Source organism: Lonchura striata, chromosome 5, assembly GCF_046129695.1.
Source record: "Lonchura striata isolate bLonStr1 chromosome 5, bLonStr1.mat, whole genome shotgun sequence".
In the NCBI taxonomy this organism is placed as follows: Eukaryota; Metazoa; Chordata; class Aves; order Passeriformes; family Estrildidae; genus Lonchura; species Lonchura striata.
The window spans coordinates 23,623,322-23,644,203 of NC_134607.1; the positions used below are offsets into that span (position 1 = coordinate 23,623,322).

Sequence of the window (20,882 nt, forward strand, 5' to 3'; positions counted from 1 at the left end):
CACACGGCGGTGCAGGGGGTTTGCACACAGCATGCTGACAGGCTCCCACATCCGCTGGCATCCGATGCTTCCTCAGGTCACTGCCGATTGTGATCGTGCCACGCAATTTCACAGAATCACCGAATCAATTAGGTTGGAGAACACCTCCGAGACCACGGAGTCCAACTGAACACCACCACGTCAACCAGACCGCCACACCGAGTGCCGTGTCCAGTCTCCTTAAACACCTGCAGGGACGGTGACTCCACCAGCTCCCTGGGCAGCCCATTACGATATCTAACCATCCCTCCCGTGAAGAAATTCCTCCTGACGTCCCACCCAAACCTCCCCCGGTGCAGCTGGGCGAAGAGCCCGCTCCGCACGCGGCAGGGGGGGTTTCAGAGAGCGGCCCTGAGCCCGCGCTCGGCCAGGCCCGGCCGCCCGGTGCCCGTGGCAACGCGGCGGGCGGGGCGGCGCTTCCGGGCGGCGCCGGCGCTGACGCGGCGGGCGGGGGCTGACGGCGCCGCGGCCGCTCCCGGTGAGCCTGGGGCCCGCAGGGCCGCCCCCGCGGCTGCCCCCAGCCCTGCCCTGCCCTGCCCGCAGCCCCTGCCCGGCCCCGGCACGCTGAGCTGTCGGTGAAGCCCCGGTCCGTCAGGGTCGGGCGTGGTGGAGGCGACCACCCTCACGGCGTCACCGTGGCTTGGGTGCTGGGAGGGTGGGCGGAAGCCAAAGGTGCCAGCTAATTAGTGCCCGAAAGTAAATGGAGGCGAGGTTTGTGCATGGGGCAGTGAGGAGGCTCGCTGAGCACGGCCTGCCGAGACAGGCGGTGAATGTCAGGGAGTGACGTGACTTGCTGTGAAGGCCAGGACACGGAGGTGTGCGATGGATGTCGGGGATAAAAATGAGTGTCTTTAGCAGCTGTGGTGCAAGGTCGAGCGTGCGGAGGAGCAGCTTCGGGAAGGGAACACGTTTTGTTGTGTGCTTTGGAAATGGTGCACGTGTGTCAGTCTTGGGTTTGGGACGTGCAGCATTCAAACTCGAGGACTTTATCCTGTTGCATGCACAGCAGAGAACCAGGAACACTTCACTCGTTTTTCATCTTTTGATATAAGAGCAGAGATGACAATGTGGCATTCCAAAAAGAAAAAGGAGACTGATAAAGGTCACAGGCTTGTTCTCTGGTGTTTTGTTTTGTTGTTTTTTTTTTTTTTTTTTTTTCCCCTATTGCAGTCATTCTTTTATTTGGTTTATTCTGTTCTTTCTTCCCAGGGAGTTTGGAATAAACAGCTTCAGACAAACAGATTCCACTGAACCAAAACAATGTTTGCAGATTTGGACTATGATATTGAGGAAGATAAGCTGTGAGTATTTCTCTTGTCTTTTCCTGGTGTTTCTTATAATAGAATTTAGCTTCGCAGCCAAGACCTAATGAAAGTTGATAAATTTACCTGTGTATGACACTGTGTGCTGAACATCAGCCTTCCTGTTCCATACTGATTTCTTGCTCCCTCTGGAGAGTGGGGATGAGGCATTGCTGTGCTGGTGAGCAGAGGAGAATAGTTGTATTGCTCTGCAGTGACTGCCTTGCATTTAACATAGAGCACTTGATTTGCATCACATTTATGCTGTGCAAGTTGTCCTCTCACTCCAGCACTAAGTGCAGGTGAAACACTAAAGCATGATAGTGTTTCCTCAGTGCCTAGCAATGGATGAGGGTGTCTCTTCCACCTGTAATCCTTGCATGCAATCCCAAGAAAAAGATGGCACAGAAAGTCTCCTGGGCTGGCCCAGCTCTGTGGCAGAAGTGAAGGAATGAATTCAGATGTGCAATGTCCATGATGTTCTCCATTTATACTGACTCAGATACCAGAGTTGTTTCATATGCGGGCAGCTCTGCCTATGTTCAGTTATTCCTTTCTCTTTGTAGGGGTATCCCCACTGTACCTGGGACAGTGACCCTGAAGAAGGACTCTCAGAATCTGATTGGGATCAGCATTGGAGGAGGAGCACAGTACTGCCCCTGTCTCTACATTGTCCAGGTGGGCACCTGGGGAGGATAAATAAGCCATCTTTTTAAAACAGTGTTGGCCTGAGAGATGAGAAGTGTGGAAAGAGAGCCCTATGCTTTTTGTGGGAGATGACATCTCACTTTCCAGTGAAAAATTTTCCTTACTCTAGTAGCTACTAGGTGTGGAAGAATTAAATTAAGACTTCTAGAATAGTCCTTCTCCTTGGAGAGCATGTTAGAATTCACAGGGGAACAGTGTGACACTCCCACTGCCAGGAAATCCTATGCTGGAGGAGGCACATCTTAGGGGCAAGAACTTCCTGAGGGAACAAGATGATCAGCCCACCTCTTGGTTAGGGAAGGGGGAAGACTGCAGCTTCACCATGGACAAAGCAGAAGTGAATTAAGTGGGAGGAATGCAGCTGTTTGGTTTGTGCTCTGTAGCTCTGCGTGGGCCCTGCTCCTGCCTGCAGACTGCCTGTGCTCTCTCGCAGGTGTTCGATAACACTCCAGCAGCCTTAGACGGCACCGTAGCAGCTGGGGATGAAATCACTGGGGTCAACGGGAAATCCGTCAAAGGGAAGACCAAAGTGGAGGTGGCCAAGATGATACAGATGGTAAAGGTGAGAGGTAGGAGGGGACCACTGGAGCTTCTGGGTCTTAGTTGGCAGCTTATTGTCCTTGGGTAAAGGGAGCCGCTGCTGCCTGCTTCCAGCACAGCAGTTTGGGGTTTGCTCTTTCTGCAGGGAGAAGTGACAATACACTACAACAAGCTTCAGGCTGACCCAAAGCAGGGCAAGTCTTTGGATATTGGTAAGACTGGTTTCTTTCTCCCTAGAGTGTTAAAATGATGCAGGAAGGGTCCAAAATTGGTCCCAGCCAAAACCAAATCTGTTTCCTTTCTTGCTCTTAGTTCAGTCATTTTCAATTGGATACTGTCAAAGAGAGTTACAGGTTCTAAAAAAAAAAATCCTTCCGTGACATTTTGAAATAGGCTTGAAAGTTGAATCAAGACTTAATTGTTGTTGTGAGAGGCTTGTTTTTCTGTGCTGTGTTTACCATGGATGATGAATCTCAACTGCATAATAATTTAATTAATTTATTTTTACTACGTGCAAGTTAGGCTGACCTATTTTAAGATGTACACAGAAACGTGTTGACTGAAAGGCTTTGGTGGTTATTTCTAACCATGGAGAGCAGTTATGAAATACCTATCTACACGGAGTTTTGTACAAACATAAATTTTATGGGAGACAGGAGAGCTTTTATTACTAAAACAAAGTGTCTGGTTTTGAGCTAAGCCTACACAGCTGTCTCCTTTATATGGTCTGCCTTTCTCACTTTCAGCAAAATGTATCCATTCTCTGCTGTAATTTCTTTTCTTGGTGATTATGGTGCTAATAAATTGACAGGAGTTCTGGAAAATTGTGAATAGTGAGATGGATTTCTGGGAAAACAGAAGTATGATCAGAATATGGTATTTTCCAGAACACTGTGGCTTCAGCTGAGTTCTTGGGATCTGCAGGCAAATTTGCCTGCAAATAAAGGTGACTGAGTCATCTGGCTCCAAGGAGGGCATAGATGTCTCTGGTAATTTGTAGGGTATGACCACCAAAGGGAGAAATTCCATCAAGAGGTGATGAAAGGGTTTAACTGGGATTCAAAAGGTAAAAGTAAGGAAAGAGACAACACTAAGCATTACATCCTGATTGTCTTTCAGCCCCATTACTTCAGCTGAAGTAATACAGCAGATTGCATAAGCAAAGTTTAGTTCCAAATATCAAGTGCTTTTTAACAAAGTCATTGACTGTGACAGCCTTCCAAAAGAATTGCTGGAGCTCCATTGATTGAAGTGTTTAGGATGTGAGAGCAGGGCAGATAAGCAAGTTAGATGTGTTATGCATGGCAGGACCAGAGTGCCCTGTTTCTACAGTATTCTTTCTTCTTGCTGTCTCAATACTGAGTTAAGAGCAGTTTATCCAGTGCCTGGAAAACCAGAGAAACGTGCTGGTGAGCTTTTCTTGCCCGTGGAAGTGACCCTGATGCTGTTTGTAACTTTGTTTTGGCCTTTAGTATTGAAGAAGGTAAAGCACCGGCTGGTAGAGAACATGAGCTCGGGGACAGCAGATGCCCTGGGGTTAAGCCGAGCCATACTTTGCAATGGTAAGTATTGTCCAGGAGGACATTTTCCTAATGGAATGCTTACTTGCCTGTGTGTGCTTTTTAATGTTGCTTGCATGGTCCACATTCTTTTCTTCTGCTCTGCCTTGCTCTTGTGATTGTCTTTGCCCTTCCTGAGTGATACAGCCTGTCTTTGTGGCCACTTAAATGTTATCTCAGGTCAGATTAATTTAAAGCAGGGACCAACATAGTGAATGCCCATAGATGATGACCTCATGCTGTAAAATAAGTTTGCCGTAATTTTAAAAGCTTCCCATGTTGGGACAGGACAGGCATTAAGGGATGAGGGAAGCTTGAACTAAATAGATGAAACTCGTATTTTTCCACCTAGTCAGGTCTTAACCATGTCCTGAATGTGACTGTTACAATTATGTATTCTGATTCTTGTTTCTATTTAGATGGACTAGTGAAGAGATTAGAGGAGCTGGAGAGGACTGCAGAATTATACAAAGGTAAACTTGGTATTCCAGCAAACAGTAGATGGGAGAGAAGGATACCTTCATTGTGTTTCAGTGAAGTGACTTAAATGTTTCTTCTGGCTTCCATCACAGGCTTGACAGAGCACACCAAGAGTCTTCTCAGGGCTTTCTTTGAGCTATCACAGACACACAGAGGTAAAGAATCTTGAGCAAAGGTAGCACAGATCTTTGACCTTCAGTTTCAGTACTTTGATGTGCGATTCCCTTACTCAAAAAAAACTGAGGGTTGCAGAAATGAGCTGTGAAGGGCCGCTCTCCTGTATTACTAGTCATAGTACTAACACAGGCCCTGTCCTTCACAGGAAACACTGGGGAAATGCCCTGCCAAACTCTGGGTTTTAGGGAATAATTAGCTTACCTTTACTGTTTCCCCCATGTAGTATCATCCCCCAGCTAATTGTAAGGTTATGGGAGGGACTTGTAATACTGGAGACAAGATTTTTCTCAGGGTTCATCTCTTTATTCATCTTTCTGTAATTATTCTGCATATGCAGCATTTGGAGATGTTTTCTCTGTCATTGGTGTACGGGAGCCACAACCAGCTGCCAGTGAAGCCTTTGTGAAATTTGCTGATGCCCATCGCAACATTGAGAAGTTTGGGATTCACCTTCTGAAAACAATTAAGCCGGTAAAGAATTTAACCATAGGAGTAAAGGGTTTGGAGAAGAAGGGGTATCTAGGAAGGCAGAAGTCTGTCTTTAAAGTGTGGTCTTAAAAGTTCATTCATTGAGGGAAGAAGGATGCTTGTCTGCTTTCCCTCAGGGAATTGTCTTCATAATGAAAAGAACCTGAGAGGTAACATAATGAATATATCAACCATGCCCTTATGACTTCTGCATATTCCCCTCCTTTTCTTTTGGGAATGAGGTAGTCTCACTGACCAGTCTAGTACCTGATATTGGTACCCATAACTGCATTGTGTCATTAAAAGAGTTAAGGCAAGCAACCAAGGAACAATGTAAGAATTTCAATCAATGTATTTGAGTGAGAGTCTCCAGGAGTTCTGTGCACTTATTTTAGCAAAGAGAGAGTTTAAGTGTTGATTTGGGCACCACTTTCAGTGCTGTGTTGGATGGACAATGCTGGGTCATGAAACTCTAAATCAAAGAGAGCTGTTTCCAGGACCAGCTTAAAATAAAACAAGTCAAAAGCAGATTAATCCAGGCTAGAAGAGAGGCAAGCATTTCTAGCACTGGAAACACTTGCCAGTGACAGTAAAAGATACTCTAAGCATTCTGAGCCATGATCAAACATTTTCTTTCAAAGAAGAGTTTTCAGGCAGTCTCATGAAATGTGCTGGGTAAAAGGTTGCTCTTGAATTGTAGTCATGCTTTTTAGTCTTAATTCAGCAAGAGGGTGTTTTCCTTGCAGATGCTTACTGACTTGAATACCTATCTGAATAAAGCTATTCCTGACACGAGGCTGACTATCAAAAAATATCTGGATGTCAAGTTTGAATATTTGGTGAGCTGCTTTTTTTTTTTTTTTTTTTTAAGTGTTGGTTGAAATTAAATTTAATAGAATCATCCTGAAAGTCACATCTAGCCTCTATGATCACATATCTATTCCATATTCCATGAGAGAATGCTCTGTTTTTTCTAGTTCTTTATTTACTACCAGATTACTCAGATTCAGACACCTGCTTTTAACCTAACACTTTCACTGGTAAGAAAGATCTTACAGTACTCACATGACTTATTTTCTACATGGTCGGAATGATTTCCAGATTTATTTCTAAAGACTTCCTCTGCAACTTAGGCTCTTGAACTCCTCTAAAGAGCTCCTCCTCCATATTTTTCAGGTAATTTTGGACACTCTTTCTTTAGCCAAAGTAAACAACTGTCAACTCATATTTGCTTTAATTTAGACCTTGCTGGTTTTTTTTCCTCCTTCATTCCACTCAGCCTTTGTTTTCTACCCAAAAAGGGTAAGGTCACTCAGTGTACCTGTTCTCTAATTGAAGGAATCTATTTCCTTTTACCTGTTGAGAGAAGTACTTGGAGCTGCAGCCCTAAGGCAAGGGAATATGGCAAAATCTCTTCCTACATCAATCCTTCTTGCAATTAATATTTTTCTTTCCCTTCTTATTCTCAGCTCATACTTTTCATGTACTGTCTTTTCCCAAAGAGTAGATAAACACAGGATTTTTTCCACTGTGCTTTCTTCAGAGTCTGTCCACTGAAGGAAGGCTTGAAATGGTGCATCCTCATGTTTATGGGTGGTGATGAAGTTGTTTCTAATTTTTAACAGTTCATTCTTGTTTTGCTTTTTTTTTAAATCTTTAATTCTGCAAAGTCTTACTGCCTGAAAGTCAAAGAGATGGATGATGAAGAGTACAGCTGCATTGTGAGTATCAGTACAATTGCAAAAGTACTCCTGTGCCTGTCAACACCCAGACTAGTGAATGCATGCTAAGGAATTACATACATTTATTCTTAATGTATTAGAAATATTAGAAATAGGCTTTCTGCTCCCCTGCTTAAATGCTACCTGGGAAGCACTGCAGCTTGTTTGCTCAGTGGTTGCCTTTCTCAGTATTTAAGTACTATTAGGTTATGTAAGGAGGATTAAGGTGTTATCTTCACAAATTCCATTTGTGTGTAGTGTACAGCTTATCATTAATTCTGGACTTGTTTCTTAGAAATGGAGGTTTAGCTTCTCTGCAGCAAAATGCATGTGAAGCTGCATTTATAAGTGAAGGAAATTGATTAAAGGATCTTTCTTAACAATAGGGGGTTTATAGTTTAGAGTTGTAGGACTTTAATCCTTAACAGCTCTGTTTAAAATAGCTAAAGTTATCCCATAAATTCCAGTTTCCCTGCATGAAAGTAACATCTTTTTTTATCCTCAGTATCAACCTCAGAGCAGACATTTGATTTCTTGGAATGCCTAGTTCCTAAGTGCCAGGAAGGAATCAAACTCCTAACACAATCTTTAATTATGTTTCCTTGTAAATGGGAAGGAAAGAATCCCAGTCTTGCCCAGCAGAACAACATCTTTGGGTTTGGCACGTTCAGTGTGTGTTAGGGAGCCGTAGTCTGTAGCACAGATCTTTCTGTATGTTGTGTTTACCAGGTGCAAGGGAAGGATGCTTCATTGCTGACAGAGCTAACCCCTTTCCAGACTTTTGCAGAACAATGTATAGGTCCCTCCATGTTGATTTCCAGCATTGTGTCTACGCGATTGTAGATACCAGAGGGTTCCTTGTGTAGATACGTAATTCATTATGCAATCTATACAGTGAAAACCTCACGCAGGAGGGCAGAATTTTTGTGTGCTTGATATAAACTTGTTCTTAATGCCTGTCTTACTGGGCTGAAAGGTGCCTGTCCTTTTGTATTTGATTAGTAGTGATGCTTTTCTTTACCATGGTTGGCGTGTGTTTGGCCTTCAAAGTGGCCCCACTGACTACTGGTTTTTGACACGGCTCAGTGTTCCTCCTGGTTCCTGCTTCCTGACAGCAGTTCCTGTGTGCCTGAGAAGTCTGTAATAACCCAAGGTCATTGTGAGTCCACAATGGCAGTAATAGGCAGACTTGTGTGCAGGCACTGTTGTGGGAGTCTCTGAAATGGCACTGTGTTTTTGGCAGGCTCTGGGTGAGCCTCTCTACCGGGTCAGCACTGGGAACTACGAGTACCGCCTCATCCTGCGCTGCCGTCAGGAGGCTCGCACGCGCTTTGCCAAGATGAGGAAGGATGTGCTAGAGAAAATAGAGCTCCTGGACCAGAAACACGGTGAGTGCCACTGCTGGGTTCAGCAGACAAGACTTCGGCCTTCTTGTTCTTCCTTTGTCTCAGCTTGGAAGATGGCTCAGTTCTTTGCTGAACAGCTCCTTTGTGGCTGTACCTGGGACATCAACCTTGAGGGGCCAAAAGGGATTAATGTATAGGAGATGGTATCTAACAATGGTAAGGGAGGCTTGATCCAGCCTTCACACTGTTTGGGGAGGAAATTTTTACACTTCTCCCTCACACACGTCTCCACTACAGTGCAGGACATCGTGTTCCAGCTCCAGCGTTTTGTCTCCACGATGTCCAAGTACTACGACGACTGCTACGTTGTGCTCCGGGATGCGGATGTCTTTCCCATCGAGGTGGATCTTGCTCGCACCACTCTCAGCTATGGGCAGAAGGACACGTACACAGATGGGGCAGAAGAAGAAGGAGAAAGCGAGAGAGAGGGTAATGGGAGGGAGGATGCAAATGGAGAGAAGCTCATTGATGATGCCTGAGTGTGTCAGCATGGCCAGAGGGAGGACTTTGCAGACTTATGAAAACATGTATTTCACGTGGCCATTCATCCTCCATGATTTCTCTGTGTGTCCAGCCTGGGATTCCTCCTCTGCTTTGGGTGGGGTAGCTGGTTGGATTGGGACCAACCTCTGCTTTCCTCTCTTTTCCTTTGCTTGTTTGCCTGGATAATTCTTTTTGCCCTTGGAGACTTCTGCTACCCAACCTGGTTACTGAGCTGTGGGGAGGAAAAGCCACTCCTACACCGCCATGTGCCCCTGTGCAGGCAGGTCTCTGCATCACTGCTTGCTGTCTTCAAGCTCCTTCTGAGGATCCACCTTAGGACTGTGATGGAAATACCCCAGCTTTAAACAAGCAAGGAGACACAAAGCCTTGTGGAAAGAGGAAGAAGCTTTGGGGTTTTTTTAGTGTAAAGAATGAGCAGCGTGCTCTCCTCTCTGCACAACTATTTTATGCTGCCTCTGGGCTAGCTAGTAGCAATAGCTATCTTCCCATTCCCTAGTACAAGGGAAGCTGGGAAAGGAAAGCTGAGGTAAGTGAGAGTGCTTCTTTCCTTTTCTCTTCCCCTCCCTCCATCCCTTTGGGCCAATCCCAGATGCAGATGGCACTTTCTCTGTTAGTGGGCAGCACAACTGCCAGGAGCGGTGGTGTTCTTGGGCCAGGGGTTTTGACTTGAATTCTCTGTCCTTACATTCTAGTGGTCATGGGAGAAGTTATTTAAGTGCATTAATTTATGATCAGGATTTTTTTTTTTTTTGTATTTGTGTTTCTCTTTGATTTTGGAGCTTCTTTATCTCTTTGGGTGCCTGGAAAAAAGCCATCCATGGTCAAGCTGCTCTGGAGAATTTAAACAGACTGGTGTAGTGACTATTGTCTGTAATAAAGAAATATGTGACTTTTCATTTCATGTACTTCATGCCTTTCCTATGAGAGATTTGTTTGCTTATCTTGTACTGGTTTTAATCTTAAACTATAATCTTGGGAAGATGGGTGTCATGGTCTGGCCATTTTTTTCTTATACTGGTGCGTAATCTCTATACAAGCCTGTGGTGGTCAGTGCAGTTCAGATTTCCAGAGGAAGAGAGGTATAAATGCTGTAGCAAGGACAGTCCTCCAGTAATACCAGCTTCTCTGCATTTTAGCTTCCCTGGGGAACACCAGCCTTTTAAAGGCCACCAGGTGCCTCAGTCCTGCCAAGGTGGCATCTCTGTTCCTCTCCAGGGCCAGCTTCTCCACACAGCTCAGCTGTTGCATCACAAGCTTCAGCTGATGCTTAAGTCCCTGATCCTCTTTCAGAGTTGTTGTGCCAAAACATGAAGCAGTTGAGGGGGAACTGAAAGTGCTTCAGCGGATCTGCCTGAAAGCCATTGAAACCAAGTGTAAAGCAACATAGCTGGGTTTTTTAGGAAGAGGTCTGGGAATCTTGCAGCACTGTCTGTAGTGAGTTCTCGTACCCTGAGGGCTTTTATTTGCTTTTGTGAGAATAATTTAAGAGTGGGAGGCTTAGTGGGAAATGTTGGCTTGTGACAATGAAACAGAGGGGACCTTGTTCTAGTGACCAGCCTGGCTGACAAGGGCAGTTGTTTTCATGCTGTGGACCTTGGACCTCTGGGAAGTTATGAGCTCCTTCTTGGAGGGCATACTAGTGAATAAGGGAAACTCAGCCTGGGGCTACTGGGGAAAGAGCTGCAGAGCAACTTGGTCAAGCAGAAACAGCAATCTTTCCTTGTTGGGAGGGAAAAGAAGCTTTGAGAGCACTGGATGAATGCCTGCAGGGCCCCTGTGCTTCTGCTCTCATCCTCCCAGAGCTTTGAATCTGGGGTTTGGTACGGGATTTTGTTTCCTTTGGGATGTTTCTAAGTGAGTTTGAATAGGAAAGAGCCCACAGTCACCATTATGATAGGCTCAAAATCAGATCTAACAGTGTTGTTAGCTATGGTGGGACAGAGTACAGCCTCATGGGGTTTACCTTCTCCCCTCCAGTTTCCAATTCTTCTGTCTCTTCTTAAACTGATATTCTTCAACAGCTTCATTTACTGCTGCTTTTTGTTTGGGAGCACCTAGAAGGAAACTCTTGCCTTCATGTCCCCACTCCCCTGCTGTGTTTAAATGGCTTTATGGATCCTGCCAATTATCCATTAATTTGTAATCAGTCTGGTCTGGAATGAAACACAACTTTTGGTGGCCCAACGAGCTGCCTTCCCTGTAGCCCTCTGCTTAGTTTTTGATCCTTTGTTATAGTCACAGGTTCCCCCAGGGCCTCTGAGGTGAAGCAGTTCAGGAAACCGGAAGAAAGAGCTTTGGCCAGGGGTGTTTATAAAAGACCCAGTCCTAAAGCAGATTAGAAGTGGTTTAAGCATGCCAGGGAAGGTTGTCCTCTCTGATTCTAGAAATCCACCACTGCAGCAGGGGGTGAGGGGGTCATGCCTGCTTTACCACGTGCTCCAACACCCTCATTAGCAGCACTTGGAGACTGGGGCTTGTCCTTCTGCCTTACCTTTGATTCCTTTATGTAAGGAGGTTTTCTCTATTTAAGAGAAAAACACAGGCATATCTAGTGCCATTCCTGCTCAGTGGATAATCGCTTGGGACATGGTTATTTACCTGTCTTGAAACCCCCGCCCCCACAGGAGCCAACTTGTTCTCTTCACACGTCAACGGGACTCACTTGAGCCTACATAAAGCTGGCTTGATGCTATTCCTGTCAGCAAGGCTCCGTACTGCGGCTGCACACCTAATGGCATTAGCCTTTCTTAGGTGTCTTCTTCTTGTACCTCAGCAGCAGCCTCTAACGCAGCACTTTGCCACTTGGGGAAGCAGATCAGGTGTCACTGCCCCAGCTTCACCATCCACAAAAGATGTGCCAGGCAGAGGTGGTTGGAGCTGGTGGCCTCCTGGTTTGGCAGTGCCTGAGGGAGGTGTTGCACAGAGCCTGGTGGCCCCTGAAGGTGGCTGTATGGTAGCTATGGGTTACACCACCTCCTAAGCATACTGCCAGTGCAACTGACACTATCCAGACTGTGGAAGTGGGGTGAAGGAAATACTGACACTAGAACAGAGCATACCAGATCTGATTACAAAGAGTCTCTAATTGTTTGTGTTCTGTATTGTGACAATGCAGAAGGAAAAGGAGAGTCCTTGGCAGCCTCTTCAGAAGACTTTCTCCAGGGCTGGTTTGAAAATGAGGAAAGAAGATTTTTTTTTTTTTTGGTGTTTGGGCTGCTCTGAGCCTGTGTTGTACCAGCAAGGGTGCAGGATGCAAGCAGATGTATCACTTGGTAGGTTGTGGACATATGTACATAAGGACCAGCTATTCTTATACCTCTCCCACTTATTTCTTACATCTGCCTTTGTCCCAGCTTTCTGCTCCCCCCATCCCACCTACCCTCCCATGCTGAGGTGCTTCCAAAAAAGGCCAGTTTTATACATCCCTCTTCTCTGCCCTGGCTAAAAACTGTCCCTCTCCACCATCTGGTCAGCTTTGCAGCCATCTCGTGCCAACACCTCCCCATCCCCTGTGGGACAGCTGCCTCCCTCCCCTCTCTGCTCCTCTGCCACATGGTTGGCCTCCTCGTTGGCCACCACCACGGCATTGTCAGTGCTGTGGGCCGGCTGGTGGTTGTCACTGCTGTGCTCCTCGGCTTCCTGCACATCGGACTCTGCTTCCTCGGTGTCGCTCCCTGCTCCCGCAGAGGGGTTGTTCTCTGGGGGAGGCTCCTTCTTCCCTCGGTTCAGGCAGCAGTAGCTGGCAACACCCAGGAAGAGGGCGGAGAGCACAACCTCTGAGCCCGCCAGGTAGAAGATCACCTCATAGTTCTTGAGAGCATCGACCAGGCGGCCTGATGGTTGGAGAAGAAAGGAGATGGTTGGAGAAGACATGAGATGGTTAAATTTGGCCTATGCACTCCTGCATGGACAACCCAGTGCAGGTGGGCAACACCTGCATTTGGCTGAGGACCCATTCCTTAAGGGAAGAGCAAGAAGCCTGAATACCTAAAAAGTACTCTGGGAAAGAGCCACACTATACTTCCAGGGAAAGTATGGTAACAGTGCATGTTTGGTGTTTTCCCTTTTTTGGACAACTGTAAATAATTGTAACACCTTCGTGGTGGGCCATCTTCTACTTGCCAAGATGGGAAAAGCCTCTCATGATTTGGATTGGCCAGAAAAGTCTCAAAAAAGAATGTTTGAGAGGCATTGCTATTTCTTAAGCTATTATGTCAGGAAAACATTCTGAAGGGAAGAACAAATTTCTCTTTGGCAGAGAAATCCCTCTGGTTGGCCCACACCTGATGATTTCTGTGCCAGAGATATTCTCAATATATTTTCTGAATCTACTGGGGCTGGCAATGAAGGAAGAATTCCCAGTCCTTGGTGCTGGAGAGCATGAACAGCTGCCTTGGTCAGGATATAGCCATGGAACTGCACTCTGCATCCTGGTCTCGCATGCTGTCAAATGCACGTGACTCCCAGTCGCTGCTATGCTACAGTGCATGCCCTGAAACCTGCCCCAGGACATGCTGAGGTGTCCCAAAGCAGTCGTGGGAGGCACGTGGCGAATTCCTCAGCAGGTGAATGTGCCCCTGTTCAGCCAAGCCGGATGGTGAGCAAGGAGCCTGCGTGTCCCAGCACGCGTGCGTGTGCAGCTTATCCTGTGCCAAACCCCCTCAGCCCATGGAGTGGGAAGCAGCTCAGGAGGATTACACCAAACAAAGCCACTTTGTTCAACCCCCTTCTCCCAGCTGAGCACTGTTCTCCCCGAGTCCGAGCCATCAGGATTGTCAGAGAACTCAAACTTCCTGCACAAGGGTGTCCTACAGCCCCCAGCACAACTTGACTGGCCCAACACAGTTCTTCAGTGACCCCGCACTGTGTGTGTGCCATTGTGCATGCACACAGCACCAAGGCACAGCTGAACTGAGGCAGAAGGCCTGAGGGATTCCCTTGTTAGCACCCCACTGGTGGGCCTTGCTCATTGGGACAAGGTGCTGTTAAATCCCCCTCTCTCCTGATGATCTCTCTACAGCTGCCTCCGAGACACGTATTTCTTGACCCTCTCTGGCCTCGGACTGCCAACTGCCCCACAGCTTATGAAGTGAGTGAATTATTATTAGCATTTAAGAGGGTCTCCTCTTGGCTGCCAAATTTTACTTGAGAACTGGTTGGAGTTGCTGAGGGCAGGTTTTACTCATAACTGGTAGTTTGTGCTGAGGAAAAGACCATTCACACCAAGGTCTTCAATGATGGGCTTTAGCCTATGTGTTACAGCTGAAGGAAAGGAGTACAAGAAACAACAGAGTGGTTGCTGCCTGGGGATTTTCCATAATCTTGTCCCTGACTCTTCCTTGCAAATCAGGAAACTGCACTTTGTTTGGAAATAAGCCTTGGGCATGATTTGGCTTTCTCACATGTGATCAGACACTTAACATTAATCTACACCAACCTCCATTCAACAGCCTGTTTTTATGGGCTGTTTGTGCGGCATGGACCTTACCAGGGGCTGTGACCTAGACTAGACTGGCTGAAAAGCTGTGAGTGTCTTAATCCTCTTAGAAAAATTACCAGCAAATGCCTCAGGGGACTGTGCAAACTGTTTTGACTTGACAGACAGCAAAACACCTGTGTCTTGGGATTGGGATCAGAACAGAGATCACTATTCACAGTGCCAATCGAAGGGCCATGGACACCAAGGAGAATTTGAGAGATACTAGCTTTGTCCTAATGAAGACTCTCAAAGATTTGCTTGCAGCATGTACCTGACTCTATCCTTAACATGATTTGATGCAACATTCATAGTGAAGGCAGAGATCAGCTCTGAGCTTCTAGGGCAAATTTAAATTTGAGAAATAGGGTCTTTCTTCAGGTGCTGTGTCCATGCCCAGTACCTGCAATACAGTGGAGCAGCGGCAGCCAAATCAATCACCTGCAGCAAGACACCTACCTGCAGAGGGTGGGCCAATGAGCACGGCAAAAGCCTCGATGAGTAGGACCAGCCCGATGGCGCTGGAGAACTTCTGGGAGCCAACAATGGCCATCAGCACCTCGAACTGCAGTGCCCCCACCATGCCGTAGGAGATGCCAAAGAAGACGCAGAAGATGACCAGCCCCGTGTAGTTGCTCGCCCTGGCACTGCAGATGTCTGTCAAGCCGTTGAAGAGCATGGAGAAACTGAACAGATATGCCACGTGAGGGCGGACCCACTTCAGCCCTGCCACCATGCCACAGGCTGGGCGGGCAAAGATGTCTATGAAACCAATGATGGAGAGCAAGAACGCGGCCTCTGTGTCCGGTACGCCTGTGTCCTTGGCATAGTTGACCAGCAGTATGGGGGGCACGAAGAGACCCAAGACCAGGATGAACTTTGAAATGGTGTAAATGATAAACCCTCGGTTGGAGAAGATACTAAAATCCAGAAGCTTCTTTCCTTTCTTGGGCTTCTTCTTGGCTTTCTTGCCTTTCTTGGTTCCATCAGTGGTGCTGATTCCCTCCTCTGCCTTCCCTCCTATGGGCAGCATCTCTTTGGCTTCATATTTGTCCTGGGCTTTCCCCATCTTCCTCTTCATGCCCATATCCAGGGGTCTCATGACTGCCCCACAAGTGCAGCAGTTAAGCAGAAGGCCCCCCATGATAAGGAACCCTCCTCGCCAACCAAACTTCTCCAGCAGCACTTGCCCCAGTGGAGAGAGGGAGGAGAGGAAGACAGGGCTCCCAGCAGCAGCCAGTCCATTGGCAAGAGGCCGACGCTTGTCAAAGTAGGTGCCCAGCATGATCAGTGAGGGCTGGAAGTTCAATGCCATACCCAGACCTACATGGAAGTGAGAGCCAGGAGGGAGACACGGAGTGCAAGAACATGAGATGTGTTTTGCAACAAGCGAAAACTCCCCTCAAACTATCCTAATCCTAAAGTCCCATGATGGGATAAATGTATTCCTCACAAGCCTCTGTGCCTTCATGTTGGTGGATTGCCCCTGCAGAAGGTGGGCTAAATCAGCCTGTCCACCTGAAGTGGGTTTGAATCAGGTAATTGTGCTCACACTTAGGCAGGACTTGAGCCTTACACAGGAATTCTGTCTCCTTCCCCTGCCACTCTGTACTGATGCTGCCTACCACTGAGCACCACTTAGGTTTCTTCTGCCTCTCAGCCACAGGCCCTGGCTGTTTAGATCCAGCAGATGCATCCCTCACAGGAGCAACATTCAGGACGAGGTGCATCCCATAGCGTGTGCAAATAGGTGAGGGAGACCTGATTCTAGACATGGCAGTGCTAAAGGGAAATATGCTAAAGGGAAATACGACATGGTTTTGGTTCTTCCCCAGGTAAGCCTCTGTTGCCCCCCAAATCCTGGGGCTCTCACCTGTCAGCACACCAGCTGTCAGATAAAGCTCAATGATATTGGTGGTAAAAGATGCCAGGATCATCCCAGCAGAAGCTAGCAGCCCGCCAATGAGCATCACAGGCCGGCAGCCAAACTGGTTCACCATGATGCTGCACACTGGTCCTAGGAGGAAGCAGAGGAGACAGAGTAGGTGACCAGGAGGAGACAGGACAACTGGGAAGGGGCAGGCAGCCCAAGCAGGGTTCTCAGGGAAGATGAAACTGTAATGATGGAGCTCACTGCTTGGCTGCTTAGATACACATCTGTTGGGCCTGGCCAAGGGAGAGAGGCTGGTGGTGTGGAGACTTCTGTTCTGCCCTGCCTTTGGGCTCTTATTCTCTAGCACTTGGTGTGATAGGAACAGCACTTCAGCAGTGGGAGAAAACCCTGTATCAATTATCTGGGATGTAGGCGAGGTGACCCCTGAGGTCTCCTGGGGCAGAGGAAACAGGGATACAAGATGCAGCACTCTTCCAGAAGAGAAGTGGTAGGACAATTGTGTTCTGCATCATGGTTCACGACCAGGCCAGTGAGCATGAGGAGAGTCCATGGGGACATGGTCTGGGCCCATGGCAGAGTGGGAAAGGTGTGAGTTGAGGAGGTGGAAGTGTGTCCAAGCATCACCTGTCCCATAGAGCATGGCCAACATGATGGAAGAGATCCAGGCTGTGTCACTGTAGCCCACATGGAAATCTTTCATGAGCTCCTTGAAGTAGACACTGACGGCTTTTGGGAAGGCATAGGAGAAGCCGGTGATCACAAAACAGCCAAGGAGCACGATCCAGCCCCAGCCACCGTCCGGGGGCTTCACAGGAGCTGGGAGTTGCCCTTCTTCTGGGTCAGGTCTCCCCATCTTCTAACCTAGGAATGGAAAGGCAGGCTAGGAGGAAGTAAAGTAAGAGAGAAAGAAAGTCTGCTCTGCAAGAAGAGAAGAGAAAAGCAGAGAAGCAAACACTTAATGCAAGGTTTCTCTCCATGCCCACCATTTCCAGGCTCTGAGAGGCTCATTGGGCAACTACATCTGCTCTTTGTACCCTAATCCTGCCAGGTGAGGTGGGATTGCTTTTGGGTGTAAGGTCATGCCTCAGCTGGGCAGAGGTGGGAAGGTCCCCTTGAGACTGGGGCAGTCCAGAGCTCCATAACCCCTGGCCAAACACGGGGGTGCTAAGCACAGCTAAGCAGTGTCACAGCTCCCAGCTGAGCCTGGAGTGCTGCATCTGATGTAGCATCAGGCTCTGCAGCATTTGCCTTGCTTCATATTCATCCTTACCTACAGATGGTGCAAGGCAAAGACCAGCAATGTGAACCCTTTTTGCTTCCTAAAAATCTGCCTTTGAGCCTCTCTCATTCTGGTCTGCTCCAGTGGGGAGCCCTCCAGGACCTGCCCTGCCACAGAAACCTCCAGCAGTGAGTCAAGGAGATTCATTAAGCCCTCTGTTTTTTTCTCTGGGAGTGCCAAGTGCATGGCACTCTCCTTTTTCCTCCCCTCCCTGCCATCAGGGGCCAGATTTCCAAAATAGGTGAAGGGGGAGAGCACAAAGAAACGGTGGTTATTTGCATGCCAGAGAGATTAGGGTTCTGTACATACACGGAGGGGCCAGAACAAAGCCTAAGTGGGGAGAAGGAGGGAATTAAAGGGGATGTCTTGTGAGTTGCTCTCAGGGCTCTTAAGCTGCCCAGGAATTTTGCTCCAGCTGACTGCTATGTTTTTAATTTCTCCCTTAGGTACCAGGTTTCTGCCCCTTCCAGCACCATTGGCCAGTTTCTTTGTCAGCCAGGATTATTTTCACACCTGTATACAAAGCCATCACTGTATTTACACTACAGATGCTCCCAGGTAGATTAGACAGGAATTCTCCATGCCCAAGTTGGGCTTTCTTGGGTCTGGTTTGTCTGCTATCACTGTCTTGTTGGCAGCACACTCCTAGCACGGGTCCTTTCTCCTGGCCAGCTCTCTCAGCTGAAGGACTGCAAGATGGCAGCAGCATCCTCATCTCTTGGCACCAGCAGTTGCGGGAAATGCCAGGAGTCACATATGGACTAAAGAGTGCTGAGGGGACAGGGACTGTCTTATGGATGTGACACACACAGCTAGAACCTGGGAGCTTTGGATCTGGGTGCATTTCTCAAGGAAGTCCCTGTTCTTGGTGTCCTCCATGCAAAGGGGATGAGTAGAGCTGATTCCCATAGTTACTGTTGCTCTGAATATCAGAGAAATGTGAATTCTTTAGACAAAAGTGTGGATGGCACAAGCTGGGGCAGACCCCAGGCAGAGGGCCCTTAATTTGCATGAGTGGTCTTACTCCACAGCCACCCTCAGCCATAGCCCTCCTTCTCCTCTGCAGGAGAAGAAAACAGAGTGCAGCACTCAGATGCCTGCCACCACCATGGCTCCCTGCAGCAGAGCTCCCCATAATTTCAGGATGCTGCGAGTAACAAAAAAAGGGAGCTGAATCTGGCTCTGAGCATGGATTGGGGCAACTCTTTGGTTTCCTATCAGCTCTTGGGTTGAGTAACTGAGGCCAGCACAGGCTACTCTAATCTCTCCCTCCCAGCCCAGGTCTCAGGGACTGTGGCAAGGGACAGAAACATGGATTGAAAACTGGGGGCTATAAAGATATTTTTAAGGGAAGAAATCCCTACAAGGAAGAAAAGAATAATGATACACTCTTCAGCTATCCATACGTCCCCCATCTCACCCTTACTGGTGTTTTCTGTATCACTGGCACCCTGACAGCCAGACTGAATAGCCTCGCTCAGTTTCTGCCATTTTGCCCACTGTTCCTGTCCCAGCTGCAGCTGACTGACAAGCTAGATCCAGCTGTACAAAAGGTGACCTGCTGCCAAAGCATACTGATTTCTCAGTCAGTGCTGGTGCTCCACTACTGCACCATCTGCTGCACATAGCTACTTCAAGTAAGAGCTGCCACCAAACATAGCCTGAGACTTTTTATCCAAGCCCCTCTCCCAGCCTTGCCTTTCTTGAGCTCATCCTGCACCGCAAATTAAATGAATCAATCAAACCTTTGCAATCCAACTTTCCCTCAACCCTGCTGCTCCCTGCCAGCATCCTAGCAAGAAAATATTTGTCCATCTGTGACATGCTCTTCAGAGCTTTTGTAGCGCCACCGGTCAGTGATGAGCCCATGGCATCTGATTTTGAAGAGCATGTTAGACAAAAATCTGTGGGCAGTTGTTTGAGTTTGGAGCTGGAGGGAACCTCTGCAGGAGCCACTTACTCAATGCTACAGAACTGTATAGCAAAGCATGAAAGCACTTTTACCTGCCTGCAGCTAGGTATTGGCTGAAAGTGATGGGGTGCACCAGAGGAGCTCACTTGTGGAGATGCCTCCAAGGCCAATATGCCATAGCACACCTCTGCTGGAGATTTATCCCAGCTGTGAGCCAGGCAGTTCAGAGCTGCCTGCTTCCTAACACCATGACACACCTGCTTGTCTGTTCACTGCGGTCACACCACATATCCTGCACCTGCCTTTGCACACTCTACAGCTCACTATCATTTTGTCCCCAGGTAAGGAGCTTTATCCACAGGTAAAATCACTGTGTGTGAGTTCACATACACCTAAAAGCTCTTCAGCATGGGCACCTCCCTTCCCCGTGCATCCCAGGAAGGCGGGCCAGAGCAGGCACTGCCACAGAACTTGCTGAAGATGGCTGCAAGAAGACTTGTGCCAACACCAGGAGGCACAAGCCCAGGCTGGAAGGCTGGAGACCACAGCAGGTTCAGCTGTGGCTGCAGTCCCTGGACACACACAGAGAACAGTGCAGCCGGTGCTAGATAATGCCCAGAAAATCCCCACTGCACTAGACAAGCTGCATCCAGGAGGGTCCACACAAATACTCCTAGTGCCTCCACTCAATACAGATGGGGTGGGGAGTCTATTTATTGAGTGCAAGACCCACGATTCATGCCACCAGCCTCTCCAACCCACAGACAACCCCCTGGGAAAGCATTTGTTAGAGAATTAAATGAATGCAGGCCCAGATTAATTGTTCCTATCGGCTGCTGGAGCGAGGGTGCAAGCATGCTTCCACAGCACTGACCTGTGCAATGAAGTGATGGCCTCCTGAGCACAAGCTGAGCCTCCAGGGGTTGAGCAGATCCCTCAACAGCGCTTCCTTCTCCCACTGGCTGGCACTTCCCGGCTCTGGAAGATGGTGCCTGGTCAGATGGTCCTGCTGGATCTTCTCTCCATGGTGGGCACAGGACAATGCCTGCAGGAATCTAGCACCTGTCAAGCAGTCTCTTGAGCTCCACTCCTTCCTTCAGAGAACTATGTCCTCACAAGACAGCTAATCCCCCTCTCAGCTTGCTTCCCTCGTTCCAGTGATGCCTAGCAAAGCTGTCTGTGGCAGATCTGGGGGGACACCCTATGTGGGGCACTCTCTTGCCTCCTGTGGGTGCGAGCAGTGTTCCACAGCACCCCCAGTGTAGATGTGGGTCAGAAGCTGCTTATGGTTTCAGGTCGGCAGAGACTAGCAGGTGCTGAGCGGGCAGAAAGCACTTCTCCACTTTTAAGAGGCTTTTCCAGCCAATGGGGATGAGGTGGCTGCCTGCCACAGCCTGAATCCCCTGGTAATCCCACTA

The 20,882-nt window shown here is 48.1% G+C and overlaps 2 protein-coding genes across 7 annotated transcripts; one reads left to right on the forward strand and one right to left on the reverse strand.

Moving 5' to 3' along the window:
• The first annotated feature begins 470 nt into the window (after positions 1 to 470).
• Positions 471 to 9,808, forward strand: PICK1 (protein interacting with PRKCA 1). Of its 6 annotated transcripts, none has more exons than XM_077783395.1 (13): positions 471 to 517; positions 1,249 to 1,340; positions 1,907 to 2,018; positions 2,482 to 2,610; positions 2,734 to 2,800; positions 4,061 to 4,150; positions 4,567 to 4,620; positions 4,720 to 4,782; positions 5,142 to 5,275; positions 6,019 to 6,111; positions 6,943 to 6,993; positions 8,237 to 8,381; positions 8,637 to 9,808. In XM_077783395.1, exons 2-13 carry the CDS (start codon positions 1,300 to 1,302, stop codon positions 8,876 to 8,878), a joined length of 1,221 nt encoding a protein of 406 aa, XP_077639521.1. In that variant the 5' UTR covers positions 471 to 517; positions 1,249 to 1,299; the 3' UTR covers positions 8,879 to 9,808. The 6 variants fall into 6 exon arrangements, with proteins under 6 accessions (XP_077639521.1, XP_077639526.1, XP_077639523.1 ...); XM_077783397.1 differs by lacking the exon at positions 471 to 517 and adding an exon at positions 522 to 625; XM_077783398.1 differs by lacking the exon at positions 471 to 517 and adding an exon at positions 628 to 711.
• A 1,623-nt stretch (positions 9,809 to 11,431) lies between these two features.
• On the reverse strand, positions 11,432 to 17,351 carry SLC16A8 (solute carrier family 16 member 8). Its single transcript, XM_021553975.3, has 4 exons — positions 16,898 to 17,351; positions 16,253 to 16,396; positions 14,839 to 15,702; positions 11,432 to 12,736 (listed from the first exon to the last, which is right to left on the reverse strand). Exons 1-4 carry the CDS (start codon positions 17,124 to 17,126, stop codon positions 12,345 to 12,347), a joined length of 1,629 nt encoding a protein of 542 aa, XP_021409650.1. The 5' UTR covers positions 17,127 to 17,351; the 3' UTR covers positions 11,432 to 12,344.
• Positions 17,352 to 20,882: the final 3,531 nt, after the last annotated feature.